The following is a 22,537-nucleotide window of genomic DNA, read 5'->3' as shown; positions in this document are numbered from 1 at the left end:
GCTGTTTTCAGTGATAAGGCTCTAAAAAACACTACACTACCTGCTCAGCACCAACTGGAACTGCTGGATGTGTAAATAAGCAACTGTGTGCTGGCGAGTTAGGTAAACCAGGCTGGGTTTCATCCAGGTGCTCCGGTTTCCTCCACCACTAAAACATGCATGCTAGGTTAATTCTCCTGTCAGTGCCCTCGACCAGGCACTAGCTAGAACTGGACTTGGTCCCCAGGTGATGATATGTCAATATTGTGTTCCCACTGACCTCAAGTGGCCAAAAAATCGGTTATTGCAGGTTTAAATATGAGCCAGTAACCGGTTAGCTTAGCTGTAACTTAGCGTAAAAACTGGACTCAAGGGGAGATGGTTAATTGGCTCTGTGTAACAAAAGCCAAGGACTAGCACCTCTAAAGCTCACTAATGAATACATTATTACTTCTTTGACTAACCTGCACAAAAACAGAAGTGTAAAAAGGACCAAAAAGAGTAAAAAAGACATTTATTTGACGGCCAGGTAACCTGATGTGCCAAATGGTTGTTATATCACCTGAGAAACTGCTGCTAACTGTATTCTGTTTATACATCCATGAGGTTAGCTACTGTTAGCTTGGTAGCTCATTACCAGGGGAGTGTTGGCTTTTACGTCGCTAGCACAGGAGCTTAAAGAGGTTTTCAGATCTGGGGTTAGCTGGTAAGCATGCTAACTTCAGTAGATATCTCTGCAACACTGGTATTTTTTCACTTTCTGTTGATGATTTTAGTTAATTTCTGAAAGTTTGAAACTAAAATTCTTCATATTGCACCTTTAAAACTAGTGTTTTCACTCTGTAAAGCAGTTTCAAACATGGACGTGGTGATTTGTGTTCACCAGACGCAGCTAAAATGACAGAATAAAACAAAATGGTGGCCCAAGAGTTATTATTTATACTTCATGTTTATTTCCATCTGCAAAGACAAAGGATGCGATCCAGTTCAGGCCACAGTGTCATCTGCTCCGAGGGGAAATCACTTGGAGATTTTTCCCCCAGCTCTGCTCACCAACTGCAGACATGCTTTCCTCCCACACTGTAGCAGCTGTGGTTATATTCAGACTCTGACTGCAGCAGTGTGCTCTCCAAATATGTGTACTCGCCCTGTAAAACCAAACCATTGTGTACTTGAGGGCTTTTACAATGAAAAGAGCATTTTATAACTCCCCTTTTGCAGACAGAAATGTGCACTCCCCTCTGGTCAAACGCGCAGGGAGGATCCAGACGAATGTTTTAAGTGTAACTGCAGGCTTTTTTTTTGTTGGTAGCCTTTTTTGTCGTGCTTTTGTGGTTGTGTGTAGGAAGGGCAATTATCTGCATGCCTCTATGGGTTTATGGGAGGCTCTCTGAACCTCCCTATGTCTCTGTCAGGTGCAGGCAAGTATGGACATGCACTCCCTCAAAGGAAGTCTCATTGACAAAACTCTTTGGTGAAGGAAAATGTTCAAAGACACGTGCATCGATCTGAACTTATTCATCCATTTGAGCGCTCTAACCTGGTGTGATTGGTTAGATTTGTCTGTAAATGACACCAATAACAGTCTGAGGGATCCTATAAAACTAATTTGTTTTGCCAAAGTGATGCTGCCTGCATCAGAGCGAAGAGCTTATGTCAACTTGAGCTTATGTCTGTTGCTTGGCAGCACATCAGGTACAATTTGTTCTGCTGTAATTTCATAAGTCTTGAGGTTAAAAAGGGTTTTAAGACACATGGTGTGTTTACAGAGTCCTTGAGAATCAGAGCATGATGGTTTAAATATAGGAGGAGAGCTGTTGAGGATTTTTCTTTCAGGTTTGTCCATCTTATTTTGTTTTTTCAGCATGTTAGCAGCTTTAGGAAAGACATTGTGGGTCAGTTGACTGCCAGACTGCCAACAACTGACGGACAGATTGCCATGAAATTATTACATTCATGGTGCCCAGACAATGATTTTTCCTTTACTGCCATAATTAGGTTGGCAATTTTGCATTTTTTAGTGTGAAAATCTCAACAACTATTGCATAGATTGCAATAAAACTTTGTGAACACATTCATATACCCCTTAATGATGAACTGTCTTAACTTTCATGATCCCGAGCTGTCATGCTCTTAAATCCAAGAACAGGAACATAGTAAACATTGTACCTGCTGAACATCAGCATGTCAGCATTTAGCCCAAAGCCACTGCTGATCCTCCTTGAGCATCTCAGAGCAGATAACATGGCTGCACACTCTTAGTCTTATTATTTTCTTATACGTGTCCTTAAACGCCTTGCTATGGCAGAAACACTGTCATCATCATCGGAGAAGAGAGCGGGTGTTTTGAACTCAGAGCAGGCTAATGTTTGGTCACAGGAAAAGGAAATGGACAAAATGGGGCTGGCAAAACATGATATCAGAGACTGTCGTGCCCACAAAGACCCGTCTCCACCACAACATCTCGGATCGAGCTGTTGCACTCGACTACAGGACTACAGCTGGACGAGGAGAGGTGGACTCTGTGTTTACATTATTGATGCTTGGTGCTCACACACAGTCGGAGATGATGGACAGTGTTTGCCGACCACATTATCATCATCTTGTTGCTGCTGTTTACATTCACCCTGACGCAGATTCAACAGACGCACTACATGTTGATGCATATTTCTATATCAATAACTGTATATATGTTCCCTAATATGCGTAACATGAAGGAGTTTACAAACTTTCGTGTTGTATAACGATGAATAAATTACCTGGAACCTTTTACAGAGAGCGTGGCTGTCTGCAGACGTTGTGCAGTAGACTGTAGACAGATGTGAGAGAGACCTGGGGGGAACTGAAATGTTTTGACACACTGTTATCTGTGTCTGGAAAACCACCAGTGCAACAACAAAGAGGCCGTTCACTGAGCAAGAGGCACTTTAATATATTAAGCAATTTATTTATTTTGCGGTTAAAGCCTTTCAACCCCTCGTCTGACTTACAGGAGCAACATATTCTCGAAAAAACAACAAGTTTACTGTGTGATCAGTGTCATTATACGCCTCTAAACAAATAAAAATAGAGTCTGCGGTGGCAAACACGGAAACACATTAACTTCATCCATCTGTCCGTCTTTTCCACGACCAAGAGATGTGAGGTTTATTGATCGCTGCCTGCCTTTCTCCCCCTCCGACGCTGTATTACATTTCCTGCCATCTCATTTTCAAATCTCATTACCGCATCAACGAATCATTTATCACCGCAGACTCCAGACTCAACAACAGAGCCGCTCGCTCCCTCCCAGGCACCATCAGACCAGATCCAACTCCATTAGTCCCGCCGGAGCTGCTTCTCTTCAACTTTCATGTGTCGCAGGGCGGCCGGTGGATCGATTAGCTGTGTTTCGGCACACCACAGGCTATCTTTAGCATCCGTGAAGAAAGAATTACTCTAGAGGGGTAGTCTTTGGACATGAGAAATTTAAGTTTTTTCCTGGCATGTTGGATTGAAGTTTGAACTAAAGGGAATAGGAAAGAGATGGAAAAAAAAAAAGGTCGACCAACTCCAGTGAACGATCTTGATGTCAGGAAGTCTCTAGCATCGGCCGCAACCCGAGTGGTTAGAGTCCTGAAGTCTGTGAAGTCTTTAGTGTCTTCACTAAGCTAAGTGGGTCATGCATATTTTATCTCTGTGGTAACGCTCACATACTGTACATTTGGCCTTTTAGCATTTAGCATAGCTCTGACATCATGTTAGATTATCTATCCTGCTCCTCCGAAGAGTTTAAAGTGAACGTTAAGTGAATTTTTTGAACATATATTTCTACTTAGTCTCCATCCTTTACATCCTGCAGACTGAAGAGAAGAAACGATGATAAACACAGACGACCTCATGTATAATTAATCTGAATTTTTTATCCAAATGACCAAAAAAAGCGCAGGCGGTGTGATTCTGGTCAGACTATTTATAAAAGGCCTCTTTTAAAAAATGAATGAGACTCCTCCTCAACCCAGGAGGAGCAGCGTTTCCCTCTTTTGTCCTCGTCTATAGGAGAAGAAGTCATATTGAAAATTGACAATAATGTCATCATCTAAATGATTCAATAACTGTCATATTCAGGTGGTTCTGGAGTGGGCTCGAATGTCCCATGGTGTCGTATACATTTCATCCTTTCAGTTTCTTTATTTTGTCATCCTGCTGCTCCTCTCGTTATCAGATAAGACTTGGCAGCAGATTTCCTCCTGGAAGACTGACCTCATCTGTCTCCTGCAGTGGCAGGAAGGTCGTATCAATCGCTAATAAGGTTGTTATCAACAACGCCGTGAGCAGCGTGCAGGCAGATAATGCCCTGTCACTAGAAAGATGATGTAGTGTGCAACATTTGACTTAATATTCCTGAGGAAATCAGGCTTTTTGAACAATGTGCATATGATCTTTGGTCTATGCATTGGTAGGATTATAGAGAAATTTAAAAAACACTTTTTTAAAAATTAGTATTCCAGTGAGATTTCATGTTTTCCTGTGATAACAAAGGCCTTTTGCATCTTGATGACATTAATATCATAATATAAAGCATTTTTACATAATGGATGACCTGTCATTGAACTAAAAAATGCCTTTCCCTGTTACAAACTGTTAATTAAGCATGAGTAATTGCTGTAATTACTCATACAGTCCGTTTAATACTCTGTAATGACAACTCACCTCGGTCCAGGCAGCAGGGCTGATTTCAGCTGCTGGAAATCATCTGATGGGTCAAACCATTCATGGCGCCCCAGACTTCAGAGGACACTACCATCTTTTTTACGGTGGCTAAAACCGCCAGAGGCCTTTAAAATGTTTTAAATGTGTTGTTTCACCTTTTTAAAACGTCTCAGGTGTATTATTTGATCTGGTGTTTGGCGGCTAAGTTAGTTTCTTCCCTCGCGAAACAGTTGGTGTCGTCCATTTGGCCGGCATGCGGTTTTTCGCTGCGATCGGTGACGTCAAGCTAGCGAGGGCGAAGACGAGGCTGTAACCGGAAGAGGAGCTACTGTGCCTTCAAAATAAAACGCGGTCGAGTTAAAATGGAGCCATGATTAACACAATATTTATGTTTCATAATAATATATGTACGAAGTAATTCTACTGTGTGAACATTGGTGTTTGTTGACGTTTCTTTGAGGTCCATTTACTTGCTACTTGTGGATGGTTTTCTCAGTTGTCATGGAGATAGCTCAGCCTACTTGGTCAGGTGTCTCCAAGCCTCCATCCAAAGCAAACGCAGAGAAAAATGCAGTTGAAATCTCTGGAAAACCCTATTTTTGATCACTGCACGAGACTGCTGTCAGACTCTGTAACTCAAACACCACATACATTGTAATACCGCTGTCGTCTCTCTGTCACCATAACCCATTATCTCAACACCACAGCTATCACATATTTACATTCCTGTGCAATTCATGCTTGTATCCTGTGCTGCAATCAGATTGTCTCCAGGCAACTTTTATTTATTTCCAAAGTACACTGCTACACACGTGGATGGATAGATGGATGGATAAACAGATAGACAGACATCCAGTAGCTTATACGACACATACAAAACACAAAAGCAAACAAACAAAATAAAATGGAAACAAGAAATATAATGATAAGAAAACACCCACAGTGATGAAGCCATGCTACATTATGTGCAAACTGAGGTATATATTAGGTGCAATTGTCCTCCTTGTTCATATCTGTAAGTAAAAGGTACATAGTGTTTTTAATTTTATTATTATTTTTATTATTATTTTTCTTATTATTATTATTATTACTTTATCTTTATATTACTCTATTTTTGCTTGTTCTGTTTGACATTTTTATCTATAACTTATCTTGTTTAGTAGTGCTCTTATCAAAACATGGCATAAGTATGGATTCGTTTTATTCTGAAATGTCTTACCGGAAGTTGTACTTCCGGTTCCTCCTGACTTGACGGCGGCTCACAGGACTCATGAAGCTCCTGTTTTTTTTTTGTTTTTTTTTTTTATTCCCGCACTGTAGATTTTCCTCTGAACACCCTCCGGACCGGACCGACTCCTCTTAATCCTGACATTTTAAACAAGATTTCTTAATTTTCCTAAAGATTTGAAACGTTCCCAGCTGTTTCCAGTCGGACCCTGTTTCAGTCCCACGTTATTTTTTTTAGTGCCTACTTTTTTCTTGCTGCCTCGCTCCGGGTTTGGATTTTACAAAGGGCGTGTTTGGGGCGAGCTGTACCGGGAGTTTCATCTCCTGTACTCGTAGCGACTCTGAGGAATGACAGCGACTGGAGAGGGACTGAGATCCGCCTGAATGGAAACAATGGATTATAAAGAGCTGGGACATCATTTGGAGGAGAAGCTGACACTTACTGACAAATGTGAGTAATCTTTACTGTCAACAGGGGAAAAAAAAAAATAGGTCATGAAAAAGGTTTACAGGAGAATTAAGGTGACATCAGGGTTTAAGGTTCTGATTATAAATTGTGTCATTTCTCCTTTAATCTTTTTTTTTCAGTCATAATGAAAGTGTAGTTTATGAAATGCGCCTTTAAAGTCAACAGCTGCAGCAATGCAACACATCACCCCCCCCCCCACACACACACACACACACACACACAAAAAAAAATCATAAAAATGTAATTATCCTTTCTTTTTAAAAACCTGGCAACCTCCTATAATTCCTCCACACCAGCAGTCAGCGGGTTGCCTGACCAGCAGATATCCTGGAAATTGCTGCACTGAGCTGTGGTGTCCATTACCAAACACGTCAGTGGTGAAAAAAAAAAAAGATGGCCCACGCAGCCAAACATGCAACCGTTCTCCAGATACACGCAGGGGAAAAACCCTTATTTCCTTTTATCTGCCTCTGCTGTGGGGAGTCTTGCTCAAGGGCACTTCAGCTGGCTGATGCAGAGCTCCCAACATCTGCATCTGAGCCTCTTCAAAGCTGCTCCACTAGCCCAGATTTAAGTCAGCGAAAGCCTGACAGTAGAGTACGTTTCCTCGCGTACTATAATGATTTATATGAATTAAAGACAAGATGTTTACGCTAAAATCAGCCTCACTTTGGATATTTATGATTTTTTTTGTTGGTAGTTTCTGTATTTCTGGTCTTTTTTTCACTCTTGGCTGCACAATTAATTGAAATATCAGCAAAAAAATGGCTCTTCTTCTTGCTAAAGGATAAAAGAAGAGGTACTGTAGCGCTGCAGGGACGTCCTGGCCTACAAATCATGTTGTAATGATGTGAGAAGACGTGTTTGTTTGATACACAGACATAAATAAACATCACATCATCATGATTTTAATCGATGATGCATAAATGGTAATTCCCACTAATCGTGAATCGTATCCGGCAAAATAATCACAACATGATTGAATTATTTTTAGCGTATCTGCAGCCGTTTTCTGAGGATCTGACCTCCTTTCACTCTGGATCTTGTTTATGTGAACTTGAGTCATGACTGAAGTATAATCAGAGAGAGGAAGCTGCCATCTTTTCTTTCTTGAGGGTGAAATGTTGTCAAAACAGCAGAATAATGAGGTACTATCGTGCTGCAGACACGTCATCACGCCTGAAAACGATGGTTCCCACCACTACATCGTGCTGCCTTCATTTGTGGCGTCTTGAACGCACCACGCGATTGTAAAAACCATCATGAATACGACCACGTTATTAAAACAGAAGGCGAGCCTCCATCACACACCTCCCCTCCCCTTGACCTGTGTGCTGGTGGAAGGTGACTTTCTGTTCAGCCCTCCCCCCCCCCGTCACCACTCGATGGTGGAGAGCATCGGATGGAGGGAGAAAACGTCTGCTGCAGCTTTTTATCAGCGCAGAGGCAGGCAGGCCGTCATGGTGCTTGCTCGCTGCATGTGTGGGAGTCTGCATGAACACTAGAAGAAGAGCAGCAGCAGCAGCCGGATGGATGCTGGGACATCTGAGGCCGATACTGACATCAGTGTTCAGATAACGATAACATCCGCCAGGGTAGTTTTACAATCTCGACACAGATCTGTTAGATTTGTCTTCTCCGAGGGGATGCACGATATTTATCTGACCGATAATCTGAATCTTGGTACCTTTCCTGTTTTCTGTGAAGCTCACACGTGCTATGCTAAAGTATAATGGTCTCCGAGGTTAGCGAGGTTCACTTCCTTCTTATCTATGGTGACGTTAAAAGGATCGTAGAAACGACAGGTGGGCTGGCGGCTGACATATTTTTATGATGACGTGAATTAGCGTTAGCCGGAAAACGTCGAGGCTTCCTCGTTTTTGTTTTGACCACAGCGACTCAGCCTCGAGCCGAGCAGCACGCGAAACAGGACCGGCGTCACCATGTTTGTTATTGTCAAGCAAGAAAAACACAACATATTAATATTGTGCCTAAAATATAGGTTAAGAACTTCTTTTTAAAAGACAAAAATGTGAAATTATCTTAATCTTGTCCGTATCAGCTATGAGAAGCGGGTACAAATTAACGTTATCGTTGTTGTGCACCTTTATTTTTGCTTTAAATTGTGTCTTTACGCGCCTGAAGTGCAGTTTAATCATCAGAGTTTTGTCTCGTCGGTGTAACAGAGCATGTTTTGGTTCGCAGGCCTTTTACAGACAGCTCCCGTCTGCAGCAGGCTGATCAACACGTGACGTTAGCTGGGAATGCTAGACGCCGAAAAAGGCCGGGGCGTTAGATAAACAGAAGCATTCTTTCTCTGTGACGCCTTTCTGAGAGCTGCGAGTCTCATTGTGCTTAAAAATAAAGAAAGACAGATAGACGGAGAAGAAAAAGCCAAGAAGGGATTGTTTGTATTTTTTACAGCCTGGTGAGTCAGAGGGGTCATGACCCCATACCATTTAAATCCCTCCTGCACTCATACACACAAACACACGTTACCCTCTTGACTTTATCTCTTTATGTCATAACCAGCGACATTACGCCGCTCAGTCTGACTTTTTCTCGTGTGTCAGAAAATTGTTTTTCTCTGAGGGAACACAGCGAGCAGCCTCCGAGTGCCAGAGTCAAAACCAAGCCTCTCCAAGACACGACACGTTCAAAGACTGCACTGTTTTGCGGCTCACAATAGGAGTGGCACCACGCCGGAAAACAATTCACCTTTTGTGCGATGCCGACAGAAAAACTCTCTGCGCTCGTTTGTGAAAGGAGTTTTAAATTGTGTGCAGCTCTTCCTCTGGTATCTGCAGCGTCACCGCACCGAGCTCAGAGTGTGGAGTTCAACGCTCCTCTGTGGAAGCAATCATGAGACGTGGACTCCCTTTGTGCCGGCGAGCTTCCCAGTCATGCTGACGTTATGCTCTTGGCACACGTTCAACATCACAGCCAGGCTGGAAATGGGGGGGTTCTGGCCTAGAAAACTTCTTCAGGCGGCTTTTTGATTTGCCACTATCATAAGTCTCAGAGAGTTAAATAAAATGTTGATGAGCTGTTTCTGTATCGGCCTGTCCAAAAACCACAAACACTAGAGCAAAAATCTAAGCAATGAATTCAACAGTCTGCTCTAATGACAGCTGCTAACGTTAGCGTGTCTAGCTGACTAGCTTACTAGCTACCAAATCCAGTGTTACTTCCGAGCCGTGAAACCAAGCCCCTCAGGAGGAGCACCGGTCTTTGAAGCTTACGAAGTGAAAGAAGCGGCATTAAAATGGTGGCTATGTTTTGTTTTTTTACGTCACAACCCCCCCGAAAATGACTATCCCCATTCAAGTTAACCGGACATTAGCCGGCCTGGTCTCTAGCGCATAACATCCGGGTATTTTTGTACCGTTTCCAAAGCTGTAACCAGATTTTAATTGATATATCACACTTAGAAATACTTTATACTACATTATTTTGTGGGTGCATGATAGCTAAATAAAAAGCTCTGTTTACAGCCAGCAAATCCACTGAGAAGAATGTGGCCTCTTCCTGGATGCTAGGCTACAAGCTATGTCAGAGTTTAAGCTAACGTTAGCAGCTCAGTCTTTTCAGCCAATGTTTGAGGGTTATGTTTGCTAAACACACTTTGTAGTCGTCATCATCATTTAGCCGTTTCTCTTGTACCCGTACATTTATCGAAAATACAGACAGTCAAGTATATTTTACCTTTTGTTCGTCGTCGCAGCCGAATTAGCCTTAGCGAAGCAGCCAAATACTAAAATGAAATCACAATCAGATCTTGCATTTTCCTTTACATCACTAGAGGGCCAATTAGCTCTACATAGCAATATTCTGGGGTCCTCAACATGAACATGAGGATGTTGACTCTTTGCCAGGAACCTGTTAGCTTTAGCGCCTTTACTTTAGCGTGATATTGTTTATTTAAGTGCTTTTAAAACAATTTTACATGACTCTCTGTTTAAAACAAGTCAGCTGGGAACATTTAAGTCAGCCAGGGACGGTGGTTTCAACCTATTCACGTCGCTAAGATAGTACCGTTAGCTTAATTAGCTAGCTAACGACTGCAGCTTATATAGCAACAGTAATTAAAAGGAGCTTTTTCTGAATCGAGTTTTTAACACTGTGTCTGTTTGCAAAACTGAAACTCAGAAACCTAAAAAGACAAAGCTCCTCTCAGCTGCTTCAGTCAGACGGGGCTCAACTCCTCACAGCTCTGCCAGCTGAGTCTCGGCCCGGGGGGCTCGAGCGCTCGCACATGGCGGGTGGGAAGAGCAGAGCGCTCGCTGGGATTGCTGGGCGTGGACGGGGGATCGGCTGGAATGACTCTGCAGAAACTGGACTGGGGAGTCGAAGGTTTGACGCGGGTTGTTGTGGTTTGAGTGGATCCTTGAAGAAGAAGAAGAAGGAGGAGGAGGAAGGTGGAGGAGGAGCGCTCTCTTCCCCCCCACGCACTCTCCACGTCAGCGATCTCTGCGACCAGATGCTATAAATCACAGCCGCGACGCTAACCGCTCGCTCAGGATCAGAGAGGAAACGCTCCGCTCTGCTGCCGAGTAAGAAAGAAGGAAAAGGATGAAACTTCCTGAGAGCGTATGCACACGTTAGTCATGTTTCCTCTCTGTATCCCGCACTCAAAAAAAAAAAGCAGAAGTCATTGATATTAATAATCCTGTTTGCAGCATAATCCTGTTAGATGACGGTGTGAGGCAGAGGGGCGTCACAAAGGGAACCGTCATCTCACATTTCATACGTTACAGTCGCTGTAGTAACACCTACACATCTGGGACTGTTTGAGAGCTAATGAGGAGGCAGACGGGGCTGACCTCGTTCTGTTTCCAGCCCGGTCGCTTCACTGTGCCTGCAGAAACACTTGAGTTTTGTCTGCAGGTGAGACAGCCACTCCTTCCTAATGATTAAAAACAGACACACAAAAGAAATGTGAGGGAAAGGAGCCAGAAAGACCGAGTAGGATTCGATTCTCGACGCTGACGCACACGTGTTGCAGTCAGTACCAGACGAGTTCTGAGGTCCGACCTCCAGCTCTAATTACCGGTACCCGTCACATTAAATCTCTGCTGCTCTGCTCTTGAACGTAGCTTCAATATTTCAGCTGCAGATTCACTTTGATGTCCACAGAATACAGAGTATTGATTGTGTCCTCAGGGCCTTTTTCTAGCTCGGCCCAGAGGCAAAAACCCCTCATTTCTTATCCTGCAGCTCCCTCAGATTTCACCTCCTCGGGCGTTGGCTGTCTATTAAAGATTGATCGATCGATATTAAATCAGTTGAATTCATCATAAGTGTTAAATAGGCGACCTCACATCAAAGTCTCGTATCATTTCAGGAAAGTATTCCCCGTAACTGTGAGATTTTCTTTGAATTCCTGTCCTGTACTTGTCCGTCCATTACCCATACTGCCTTGCAGTAGGTACTGGATGTTTGTGTTGATGTCTTCCTCCGACCCCAGGGGACTCACTAACAGATGCGTCCCCCACCCTCCGTCCTCCCGCTTTGAAGTGTGTGTGCACACAATCACACACAGACGTCACTCAGCACACAACGTCTCAGTCACAGGACCATCAGGCTCTAATATTAGAGCACAGACGACTGCAACCACATTTAATCTTGAAGGCAGGACAACAAAACATATAATGAAATAGTCATGTGTGATCTGGACTAAAAACAGGTCTGACGACGGTGCATGCGAAGAAAATCTTTACTCGACGGCGTCATGTGGTGCATCAGATGTTTTCTGCTCCTCCAGACGGCTATTTTTTTGAATCAGTTAAAAAATGCGGCGTCTCCTGCCGCACCAGTCGATTGATTACCTCTGCAGTCTCCTCTGATGACGCCACTCTGCTTCTCCCCTCACACAAGCAGTGGAGACTCTGCTGGAAGCTCATTGTTGCCCTTTTATGCTCCAAAATTCATCCTTGAAAAGCTTTTTTCTTCTTCAGGATGAAAGATGAAGACCAGGCTGCATGCTGGCTGCAGCCTGGTCATCAGGGGTTTTGCCTCTCGTCTGGAGGGCTTTGTGTTGACGTTACAGACCTTCCCGGTTGCCAGATTTGATGTTTTTTGATTTAATGTAACCCAGAGTTCGTGCTGTGGTGAAAACAGAACTGAAACCTTCATGTGATTTATCAAGAAGAAGAACTGGATCAATCTGCTTTAATGTTTCATGCTTTGCCTCGTGAAGGGTCAAGACGTCAATACTGGATTCAAAAAGTGCATTAAAAATTAAACACTATTCCCCAAAACATAAAGACTAAAGACTATATGGTAACTCAGGGTATTTACAAATATCAACGGTGTCTCTGCGTTGCTATGTGTGTAAATAAATGCCTTGAAAGGGAGAAATTTCCAGCTTGTCCGCTGGTGCTTGGCGGCGGTGCTGTAGTTTCCCCAGTAAACACACCGCTCTCTTCGGCTGTTGCTGTGCCTCCTGACTGGCCGGCAGCTGCTCCTGTTGGGTTAAACTTGGGCTAAAGCGAGCGGACAGGCTGCATGTCGGAAGGGAAAGGTGTATATATTTCAATTATGAAGATCTCTTTGATTGCTAGCTATTTATCCCATGTCAAGGGATCTACTTTTTCCCAATTCCACATAATTTAACTTGCTGGTTTAGTTATTCCTCGAGATAGGGACGGGCGATGTGGCCTTAAACTACAATATTTGTAGGGTACAGTTTACTGCGATATACAATATATATCTTGACATTTTAAAATCTCCCCCAAAGCAGTTCATAAATGCTACGACTGGGCGACAGAATCAAATGCCACAATGTTTTTTTTTTTACCAAATACATCAATAAATCAATGACATTTTTGATAAATGACCATCAGCACTGTGGATATAATGACTAACTGGGTAAAGTGGGACAGAAAATGACATCACTTGACTGTAACACAGCCTTTAAAACCAGGAGACAACACTTGTGTCACATCAGGACATAACGATATCCAAAAGCCAGGATACGATAACAATATAATATTAATAGGCGAAGGTAATTCATGTCTCCAGCTTCATTTTGTTGCTGCGTCCGGGCTGAACATGCTGCACTGAAATCAGACCCCAGCTGAGATTAAACTCGGCCCGTCACCACACCTCTGCTGCTGCCAGGTCAACGTGAGTCAGCCAGACGCAGTTATGCCCTACTTTATGAGTCCAAAACAAGAGTGCGGCAGGGCAGCTGGGGTCTGCATACGTGATACACTTGATTCTGATGTTTGCGTTCGAGGTTTCCATCACAAAAACGCCATCGAACCTTCCCGAGCTCTTTGTCAGAGTCACATATTAGCTGAATCCGTCGTGGGAACAGGAGTTCGCTCTGTGCTCTCGACCAGGTCTCACTTGAAAAGTAGTTAAATAAAGGAAAAGTAAAGACCGTCTGTGATTAGTGTAAGTGGTCAGTTTCTGAGGGAGTCTGGTGGTCTGCGGTGAAGAGACAAATAAACAAGCTGCAGTGAGACTCATTGTTCCTGTAGATCACGGTTTGCTTTTCTTCTCTGTCCTTTGTTTCACAAGTCTCTGTGTGATGCAACTGTTTGTTTCTTTGACTTTATCTCCACTTTTATTTAGACATTTTTGCGCCGGTGGGGATATACCGCGATAATGCCTTGAAAAAGTCCAAAAATCACAAATGTTACACATACAAGAGCTTTTTATTTGATAGAAAACCCATATGACCTATTTTCTGCTTCCAAACAACCAAAACTTGGACCGATCCGGACACAAGATGCTGGTTTTTAAGGGTGAACACCAGCAAGAAGGAGCATTTTCTTGATTTCCTGTGTCTGAACTCAGGGCAGGAACAGGAAAGGCTACTAAAAGTATTATAAAAGTACTACAGAGCGTCTGAAGATAAAAGCTAAAGCAGACTCAGTCAGGATGACGAGGGCCAGGCGACAGGATGTTACTCCACTGCAAACAGCAGAGATCTCAAGAGGAGCTTTTAACCACAAAGAAGTGGGTTACCCAGTCACACAGACATAAACCAGAGCCAAGCATGAATCATATATGGATCATCTATTATTCACTTTTTCCTCTTCCTCTCTCTCCGCCGGCTCAAGGTTGATACTAACACCGAGGTCAAAGGTGAGGCGGCGGGAACAGAGGGGAGAGTTTTGAACCGTTTTTAATGGCAGGTGCCGAGAAAAAAGCTTTTCTACGAGACGGAAAAGAAAATAGCTCAGGCGTGTTTTGTTGTGACTGAAGCCGTAGTCAGGGAGTTTCACTTCCTCGGCCATGACATCATCGTGAGGTCATCTTCATGATATAGCAACGGCAGAGCGAGCCACATGATGTAAATAAACACAGGTTACCACGAGGGAGGTTATTAAGCTCCACGCTGAAGGCGGTTACAGTAAAGTGGCAGCTCTGAGTTAACAGTCGTGAACACACTCTGCAAGGCTTGAACTGCTGATCCGGCCAAAACACAAGTGTGACGACCGCTTTAAGAGTTAAAGAGACAAAAAAAAAGATAAATTTAGCAACAAAAACTGAAAGCTGGCATCCGGTTTCTGGTCAGATGTGTCATCTTCTTCATTCTTTCAGCAGAAAAGCTATTAAAGCTGCATTAATCAATATCTTTTATATTAAAGGGACAGTTCAAATGACCTTTGTCAGCATCTACTCATGCAGATAAGACATATCACATACACCTTCCTCTTTTAAGCTAGCAAATTAAGCTACCAAATTTAGCCAGTTAACAGGTAACTAGCTTGAGCTACAATGCTAATGTTGTTTGTAAATAAATACCATACCTGTTACCTTCTGTAGCTTTTCAGCCGTCGCTTGATGAGGCTGCTCTTGCTGATTTATTCGTGTTAATCTACTCTTTAAGTGAGCCGTAACCGTTAGCATGTCCAGCTAACTAGCCTAGTACTGAGAGTTGTTTCTGAAGGCGAGGGCCGCAACATTAGCTAACCACGTAGCTTAGCTTAGACCTATTCAAACTAGATGTATTTTTTAATAAGGGTTATGTCAAATTTTATTTCATGATATTCATTTTCATGACGATGATCTCTCTTAAGCTAGCAAGCTCAGCAACTCCTGCTAAATTTAGCCAGTTGGTTAGTTATGCTAACTCGCTACAGCTGTCGGTCGTCATCTCAGATGATGAAATCCTCGTCTGTCAGCTGGGAACATTAAGAAATCAGCTGAACACGAGGTTCCTCAACCAGCTCACTTGTAGCACGAGCTTATGCTAGCGAGCCACGGCCGATAAAATCTGCTAGTGCTGGTTTCAGATCCTGAAATCCTCGGTTCTCGGCTAGAAATGAAGAAGCCTCATTTTGTCTACATCTGTGTGACATTTGAGGCGGTTAAGATGACTAAGCAGCGAACGGAAATCTTGACGTGACGTGGCTTTAGGGAGCAATCGTCTCTTCACTTTCAGCCAAACCTGCACATTCAGTGATCCAAAGAGAAAATGCAGCAGAACAGCTGACACACGCAGTCGTTCTGAGAGTATGTGGTCTGTAATTGAATCCCAGAGGTTTCTCTTCTTCCATCATCACAGAGAAGCCACATCTCTTCTCCTGTGACGGTGATTAGTAGCTGTGCGTGTTGTCGTTGCTTGTTGCCGAGACCCGGAGCTCATCACAAACACAGCTGTTGGTCCGCTGACCTCTGAATCTGAGTTGGATTCAGAGGGTTCGTGCAGCGTTTAGTTCGCGTGAGGCCTGAAGTTTTTTTTTCCGGTGGTTGGTTGACATTTTGTTTGTGGGCTTTTTTTTTGGGTATCATGCACGCTTGAATTTGGACTCGGTGACCTTTTTTATTCACTCGGTTCTCTTGTTTTCTGTCCTGAGATGGAGCTGAGGAAGTGGACTATCAGTTTAGTGGGACGGACAACAGATCAGACTGTTAGTTCGTCCTTCAATTGAAGCATAAATTGGTGTAAAATGTGAATATTGACCAAGTAATTTAACTTTGTGAACGTTTCACTTTTATCTGTCCAGACATCCAAACTACAGGCCTGTGTTTCGGCTGTTTTTTCTCTCCCAGGAATGTTCTTCCTCTGCTTTTCCCTGGGGCGTGGATACTTGTTGCCCGAGAGCGTTTCCGTTTTTTCTTCTATCCCTACAGGAAGAGGTTGTGGAGGCGTCCATCAAGGACACGTGCGCTCTCTGACAGTGTGTAAGCAGTCAGACGGCCGGCTGTAAACTCATCGAAATCTCTATTTCTGGTTGGAATATTTGCAAATTCCTGGAGTCACTTAAATCTGAGCTTGTGTGTTTGTGGGAGGAGATAATCAATAAGACGTCACGGGTGTTTAATCTCTGCTCTTCTCGGACGATTGTAATCCTTCTTGTTCTTCGGCACATGCGGGCCATGCAGGCAGATAACGTACAGAAGACACACATCGCTGTATAAACATGTGCACGGGTGATGTGGATGCCAGAGATTCCTGAGGTTGGCCTGACCCAGATACAACATGTCCCACTCATCACAAAGACACACAACACACACACACACATTCACATACCCACATACTGTAGTTCACATAGCGGCGCTGTCATGCACGTAACTCCGAACAATAGAGGCTGACCTGCTTCACACAGCATGCTCTGCTCCACCTTTAGAAAGAGATGCTGCGCTTTTCATATTTTTTATTGTACTATTATATTATATTATATATTATATTATATATTATGATGGCCTGACCTTCTGACAGCAAGCTGATGACTCTATCTTACTCCTGGTGCACAGCGCAAGTGTCGTTGCTAGTTTCAGACCGACGCCGCTGTCGTTTTCACGCCCAGCGCCCACGTTGTGTAAAAAGCAAATGTACTTGTGTCCATCTTTGCAGCCCTGGGCGTGTCGGTCTGAAAATGAGGTGTATTCAGGTGCACACTGGGTCAGAAAGTGACAGCGCCGTAGACCAACGAGGTCCTGGTGCACCTGGCTCTTAAAGGGAGATGACACACTGATTGGTTTAATTTATGTCACACCCAAAACACACCCTTGACTCATTAAGAGTCTAAATACAACTGCTTTGTGCCGTGCGCCTCACTTTGCGCCCAGATTATTTGCCGTTTAACTTGCAAAAGCACCCTAAACGGACTCGTGCCGTACGCTTTAGACCATGCGCCATAGGTCGTTTCAACAGGGCCCATATGAATAAATCCTGTGTCTGAGTTCTTGCCCGGCTCGACTTGCTCTCTGCAGCTTGATGTGACCTCATAAATCGATGAAGTGCGTATTTAAAGTGGAGCAGAGCTTCTTGTGAGGGTCTCACACATTCACCTTGTACTGAAGCACAAAACTGTGACAACTTTATTTGATGTTTTTTGCTTTCACAGCTGTTTTCTGTGAGTTCATCCCTCAACCCACGGCTTTCACACATGCTTCCCAGGAGCCTCTCATTCTGGGAAATGTAGTGTACACAGATTGGAAGTATAAGCATCCGTAAACCCCCTCAGCTGTCCGAGAGAAAACATTGTAGGAGTATCTAAGGGTTAACAGATATTTTTCCTGACCATCACCGGTGAATTTCAGCTGTGGTTGAGGTTTAATGTGGCTAAATTTGGCCCTCAGTTTGGCAGGTTACCAACTCTGATTGGGCGTCCTTCTCTGTTTTATTCTATTATTGGTTAACACAGTTTTCATGCCAGATGGATTTGGGTTTTATCAGCCAATGTGGCCCACACAGGCAAAGTTAAGTGTCCGCCCCCCTCCTCCTCTCTGCCTGTCCAGTAAATCTGGTGCACCACATGCTGGTCAGTGTGCCGTCCCAAGGTGCCTCGACAGAAGCCAGCCCCTTTTATGGCCGACATTCTCAGTATGGCGCTTAACGCTATTTATAAACCCGGAGTCTGTCACAGTGGCACAGAAACCTGAGATGGCAGCGGAGGGACGAGGAAGGAGAGAGGGGGAGAGGGGGGGAGAGAGAGAGACGGGTGAACATCATGCTGAATTTGTGTTTCTGTGTTAAACGGAGCCTGTCACATGAATGGCTGATCAGGCGCGATAAGACACACTCGTTGACTTGGCACTGAACACGCATCTCTGCAAGCCTGTGTGGACTAGCTCTGTTGTTGCAGGGACAACACTGAAAACATGCCTGTTAATATTAAGGCTGCATATAACAAAATGTATTATCCCATGTTGCGATTGTAGTTTTCACAAGTGTAAGTAGTTGAATTTCACCTATAATGACTGTCAATGGCTGTAGCTCTTTAAATGAGGTAAAGCTTACATATCCGGGGTTTATTACTCTATGTTTCGTTATATTTTGGCAAATTACCACCATTAAAAATAAGCCGAATTAGCTGTTAGCAGTTCCTGTTTGCAACGCACCCATGAATGTGCAGACAACTATCACTGGATTACCCTGATACGGAAGAAAACTTAAAAACGTGATAATTCTAAGGCAAGTTCTGCAGCTGTGAGACACTTCTTTTTTTCTCTGATTTCCAAGCAGATTTGAGGATGTTTTTCACAATGGACAAGGATATAGTTTATATCCCCCATAATGCTTTGGAGTTGGCATGGATTCACTGAGCTATACGCTTATACATGCCGTATAATCAGCCTGTATTTTTTTATATTTGGGCAAATTACCACCATTTAAAGTAAGCCGAATTTGCTATTAGCAGTTCCTGTTTGCAATGCACCCATGAATGTACAGACAACTATCACTGGATTACCCTGATATGGAAGAAAACTTAAAAACGTGATAATTCTAAGGCAAGTTCTGCAGTTGTAAGAAGAATCTTTTATCTTTGATTGCTAAGAATAAACGTGTCGTGTCTGTCGGGTTTTAAAGGACCTTAATTGCTTATATTAGCCGTGTGTGTTGATAAGCCCCCTCACATACCCCTGGGGCACCTCCCAGTTTGAAAACCTCTAATCTAGACTAATAAATGTCATAATAATATTTGTTAAAAAACAAAAGGATTTTAATTGTAGCTGTGATTGACGAAGCCTCATCAGACACGTTGAAACAACTGCATTTTATCTTTCTTTTCATGTTGTTTAACAGTAGCACGTGTAGAAAAGTGAGTCATAAAGTCAGTGAACAGACACAGTAATACTTCCAGTAAAGCCGCTCAGTGTATTTAATCTTTTGAGTCTGAGTTTTATTTCTCGTGAATTCAACTTTTCATTTGTAAGAAGAAGAATTTCTCTCTGTCGAACGTTTACACTGCGGTCCAGCTTCAACACGACACCTATCATCGCTCTTCTCTTACAGCACCTAACGTTTAGATGCATGAAAACACACAACAGACACACCCAATGCCGCGCTCACGGTAATGACTGGTTAGAGACAAACTTCAGAGCCGTATGAGGGATCTCGTCCTCTGCCTTTGTTCTGTAGTCTCGTCTGTGCAGTTTATCACAGCGGTGCCTGATTTACTCACACGTCAGATAATCAGCAACAAGATGCAACACGATAAACTTTATTTATTCACCTTCGCCGGTTCCATTTCCAGCTTTTCATCCGACATATTCTAGATTTGAAGTGGCTGAATTAGCGAGAATGAATGAATCATTCATCGTAACAACAGTTTGCTTATCCGCAGCCTTCAGCTGGAGTCCTCGCGTTGCGTTCAAGTGCAGCCGAGTGTCTTTGTCGCATCTCGTTTTTTGTGTTTGGGCCCTTGGAGTAGTCTGTTTTTTCGACGATGCCTTCTCCACAAATTCTTATTGAATTATAAATAAATGTCTTATATAAGTGTGGTGACAGTGGCAGTAAATAATGGCTTGAAATATGCCAGAAGAAGAATGTTAATGTGCCTTTTTGAACACGTCTGCCTTGTTTCTTTTAGCTTACGCTCCTTTTTTCCCATGAAGTATTTTGAATACTGGGAATTCAGCCGCTCCGAATCCTAATTTGGAGCCTCGTTGTCTCTTCCAGCCATGTACGGCTCGTAAAACTGATCGAATTCAAAAAGTCAGCCGCGCTCGCTGAACAAGTAATCTCCTCGAGAAAGGAGCAGCACCGCAATCCTCTTTTTGCCAAATCCTAATCCTTTTTTTCAACATCAGGTGGAAGCGGTGTCGTCTTGTTTGAACACGAGCCTTCATCTCTTTTTTTTTCTCGCACTATCAAAACACTCACGGGGCTCCGGCTCACACCCTGTTGATCCTCCATTAGTATGCTATAGTGCGACCTGTGCATTAAGCTCCGTGTCTGAGTACAGCAGGGATGGTTTGGAGACGAGCCCAGTGTTAATCTGTGATTTATGTGGTTCGGTGAGCGTTTTGGACGGGCCTGAGGAGAGCGTCACGCTCCATCTGCCCACTGTTGGCCGACTGGAGAGGCGAGCTGGCCTCGAGCCTGCGGCCTCTCACCTTCTACCTCGCCGTCTCTGAGCTCCTGTCTCATTATTTCTCCAGCTCCTACTGTCTTTATCTTGCCTCCTTTTTGTCTTTTTAAACACTACACTCCCTTTTCTCCCCTCTGCTGCACCACTTTTGTCCTCCAGCTCTCCTTTTCCCTATTAATCTCCCTCCTCACTCTCCACACGTCCTTGAAGAAGTGAACAGATTGTCCTCTTCTTCTTCTTCTTCTTCTTCTTCTTCTTCTTCTTCTTCTTCTTCTTCTTCCTGCCCCAGTCCCCCCTCCTCCACGCGTCGCTGCAGCTCTGCTCAGTTTGTCGCCGACTTCTTCAGTGTGACAACCAGACGGGGGGATAAAGGGGAGGGGAGAGAGACCGGGACGTGCAGCAGCTGAGGAGCTGAACTCGGTATCAGCAGGGCGTCAAGACAAAGTCAGAGCAGGATTAAACAGGATGTGCTCTGTGGCGTTGTTGCTGCCTCGCTGTCACGATCTGTGAGGGTCAGAGGTCAGGAAGTGTGGCCTCGTGACCGGATCTGTGTGGATGCTCATGTTAGTTGTCATACAGGCTTATGGAGGCTCCATTATGTGAAACATGCTTTTGAATGTAGAGCTGCAAGAACTGGTATTTTCATTATTAATTCATCTGTAGATTCAAACGTTTCTCGACCATATTTACACGTCAAAGTCGATTTTCAGGTCATGGGGCTTCACAGCCGGTGAAAACTGTTGTATAATGTCTCCTGGACAAGTAAATCAGACTTGGTAGAACAAATATATAAAGTCTGATACATCCCAGCAAGCGTTTAAATAATGAAAAGATGTTTTAAAAACATGGTCGCTGGTGAAAAAGACGTTCACAACTGTTTCAATCGAAAATCTGGATCTGGTTTTCTAAGTCAGGCTCCAGAAACATGAGAGGCTCTTATTTGCACATTATCGAGGATAAAAGCTGCTCTACTTGTTCCGTCATGTTTAATTCTTCAGCATGAAGCTTGTATTTATTTCTTCAGCTCGTGCACTTTGCTCCAGAAGTCCCAGTTCAGAGTACTCAAAGCTGTAATGCTCTTAGTATTTGTGCATGTGCTTTACAGCAGTAAGTGCAATATCTTATTTTACATGAATGTATAAAACTGCTTTCATTACGATGTCCTGGAAGCTCCTTGTTGTCAGCTCTGATATTTTATATGAAATATTAAAGATAAAATTTCACCAAATGATCAAATGATTACACAAATTCTTGTGTTGCGACGTTTTTGTGCTTTTTGCAAGTCGTAACTGACATAAACATGAAATAATGACAATTCAAGTTGTATTATTGGGAAGTGTTTTAGACTTGACTGATAGAGCCTTTATAGTGAGGCGTCGTCATGTGATCTGTATCTCTCTCAACGCTCAGCACTGTGAAATTGGATTGGCAAGACCACATCTGGATCTTCTCAGCTGAGTGTAAATGACATCTGTACAGCATAATGACGTTCTTAAGAGAGAAATCTGCCCACTAAATCAAAAAGACTCTTTGAACTAAATCAAATCCCACAAAAGTTAAAAGTTGTGACGGCAGCTACAAGTTCTCTCCCACAAAACTGACTGAAAAATGACTGCAGGGTGTCGGCAACGATACGGCAGTCTTTACGATTTGCCTGAAAAGTGGATTGTGGATTAAAAATTAATGAAATAATCAGAGCGCCCGACCCAAAGTGGACCAGAGGTCATCATCCAAGCATCCAGATACAGGCCACGTGTTAATACCAGGTGTAAACAAGGCCTACATTTTCTTAAAACTAAACTCAAGCAATTATTTTTAACATGTCTCGCAGTCTCACAACTTCCAGCAACGTACTGATATCACATTTACAACCACTTTTTACGGAAACATT

At 43.4% G+C, this 22,537-nt stretch overlaps 1 protein-coding gene across 2 annotated transcripts in view; it reads left to right on the top strand.

Annotated features, from left to right (window-relative positions):
* Positions 1–5,979: 5,979 nt before the first annotated feature.
* Positions 5,980–22,537, top strand: part of map7d1b (MAP7 domain containing 1b) — a 40,256-nt gene continuing 23,698 nt past the window's right edge. The window contains exon 1 of one of the 2 annotated variants that reach the window (XM_073482697.1): positions 5,980–6,349. In XM_073482697.1, the coding sequence (XP_073338798.1) occupies positions 6,283–6,349 (67 nt within the window). In that variant the 5' untranslated portion in view covers positions 5,980–6,282. The remainder of the gene's footprint in view (positions 6,350–22,537) is intronic. The other variant, XM_073482698.1, reaches the window with a different exon arrangement.

This window comes from Pagrus major, chromosome 16, assembly GCF_040436345.1.
Source record: "Pagrus major chromosome 16, Pma_NU_1.0".
Lineage (NCBI taxonomy): Eukaryota > Metazoa > Chordata > Actinopteri > Spariformes > Sparidae > Pagrus > Pagrus major.
Note: the sequence above shows the minus strand (reverse complement) of the source record. Positions and strands in the feature narration are given on the sequence as shown.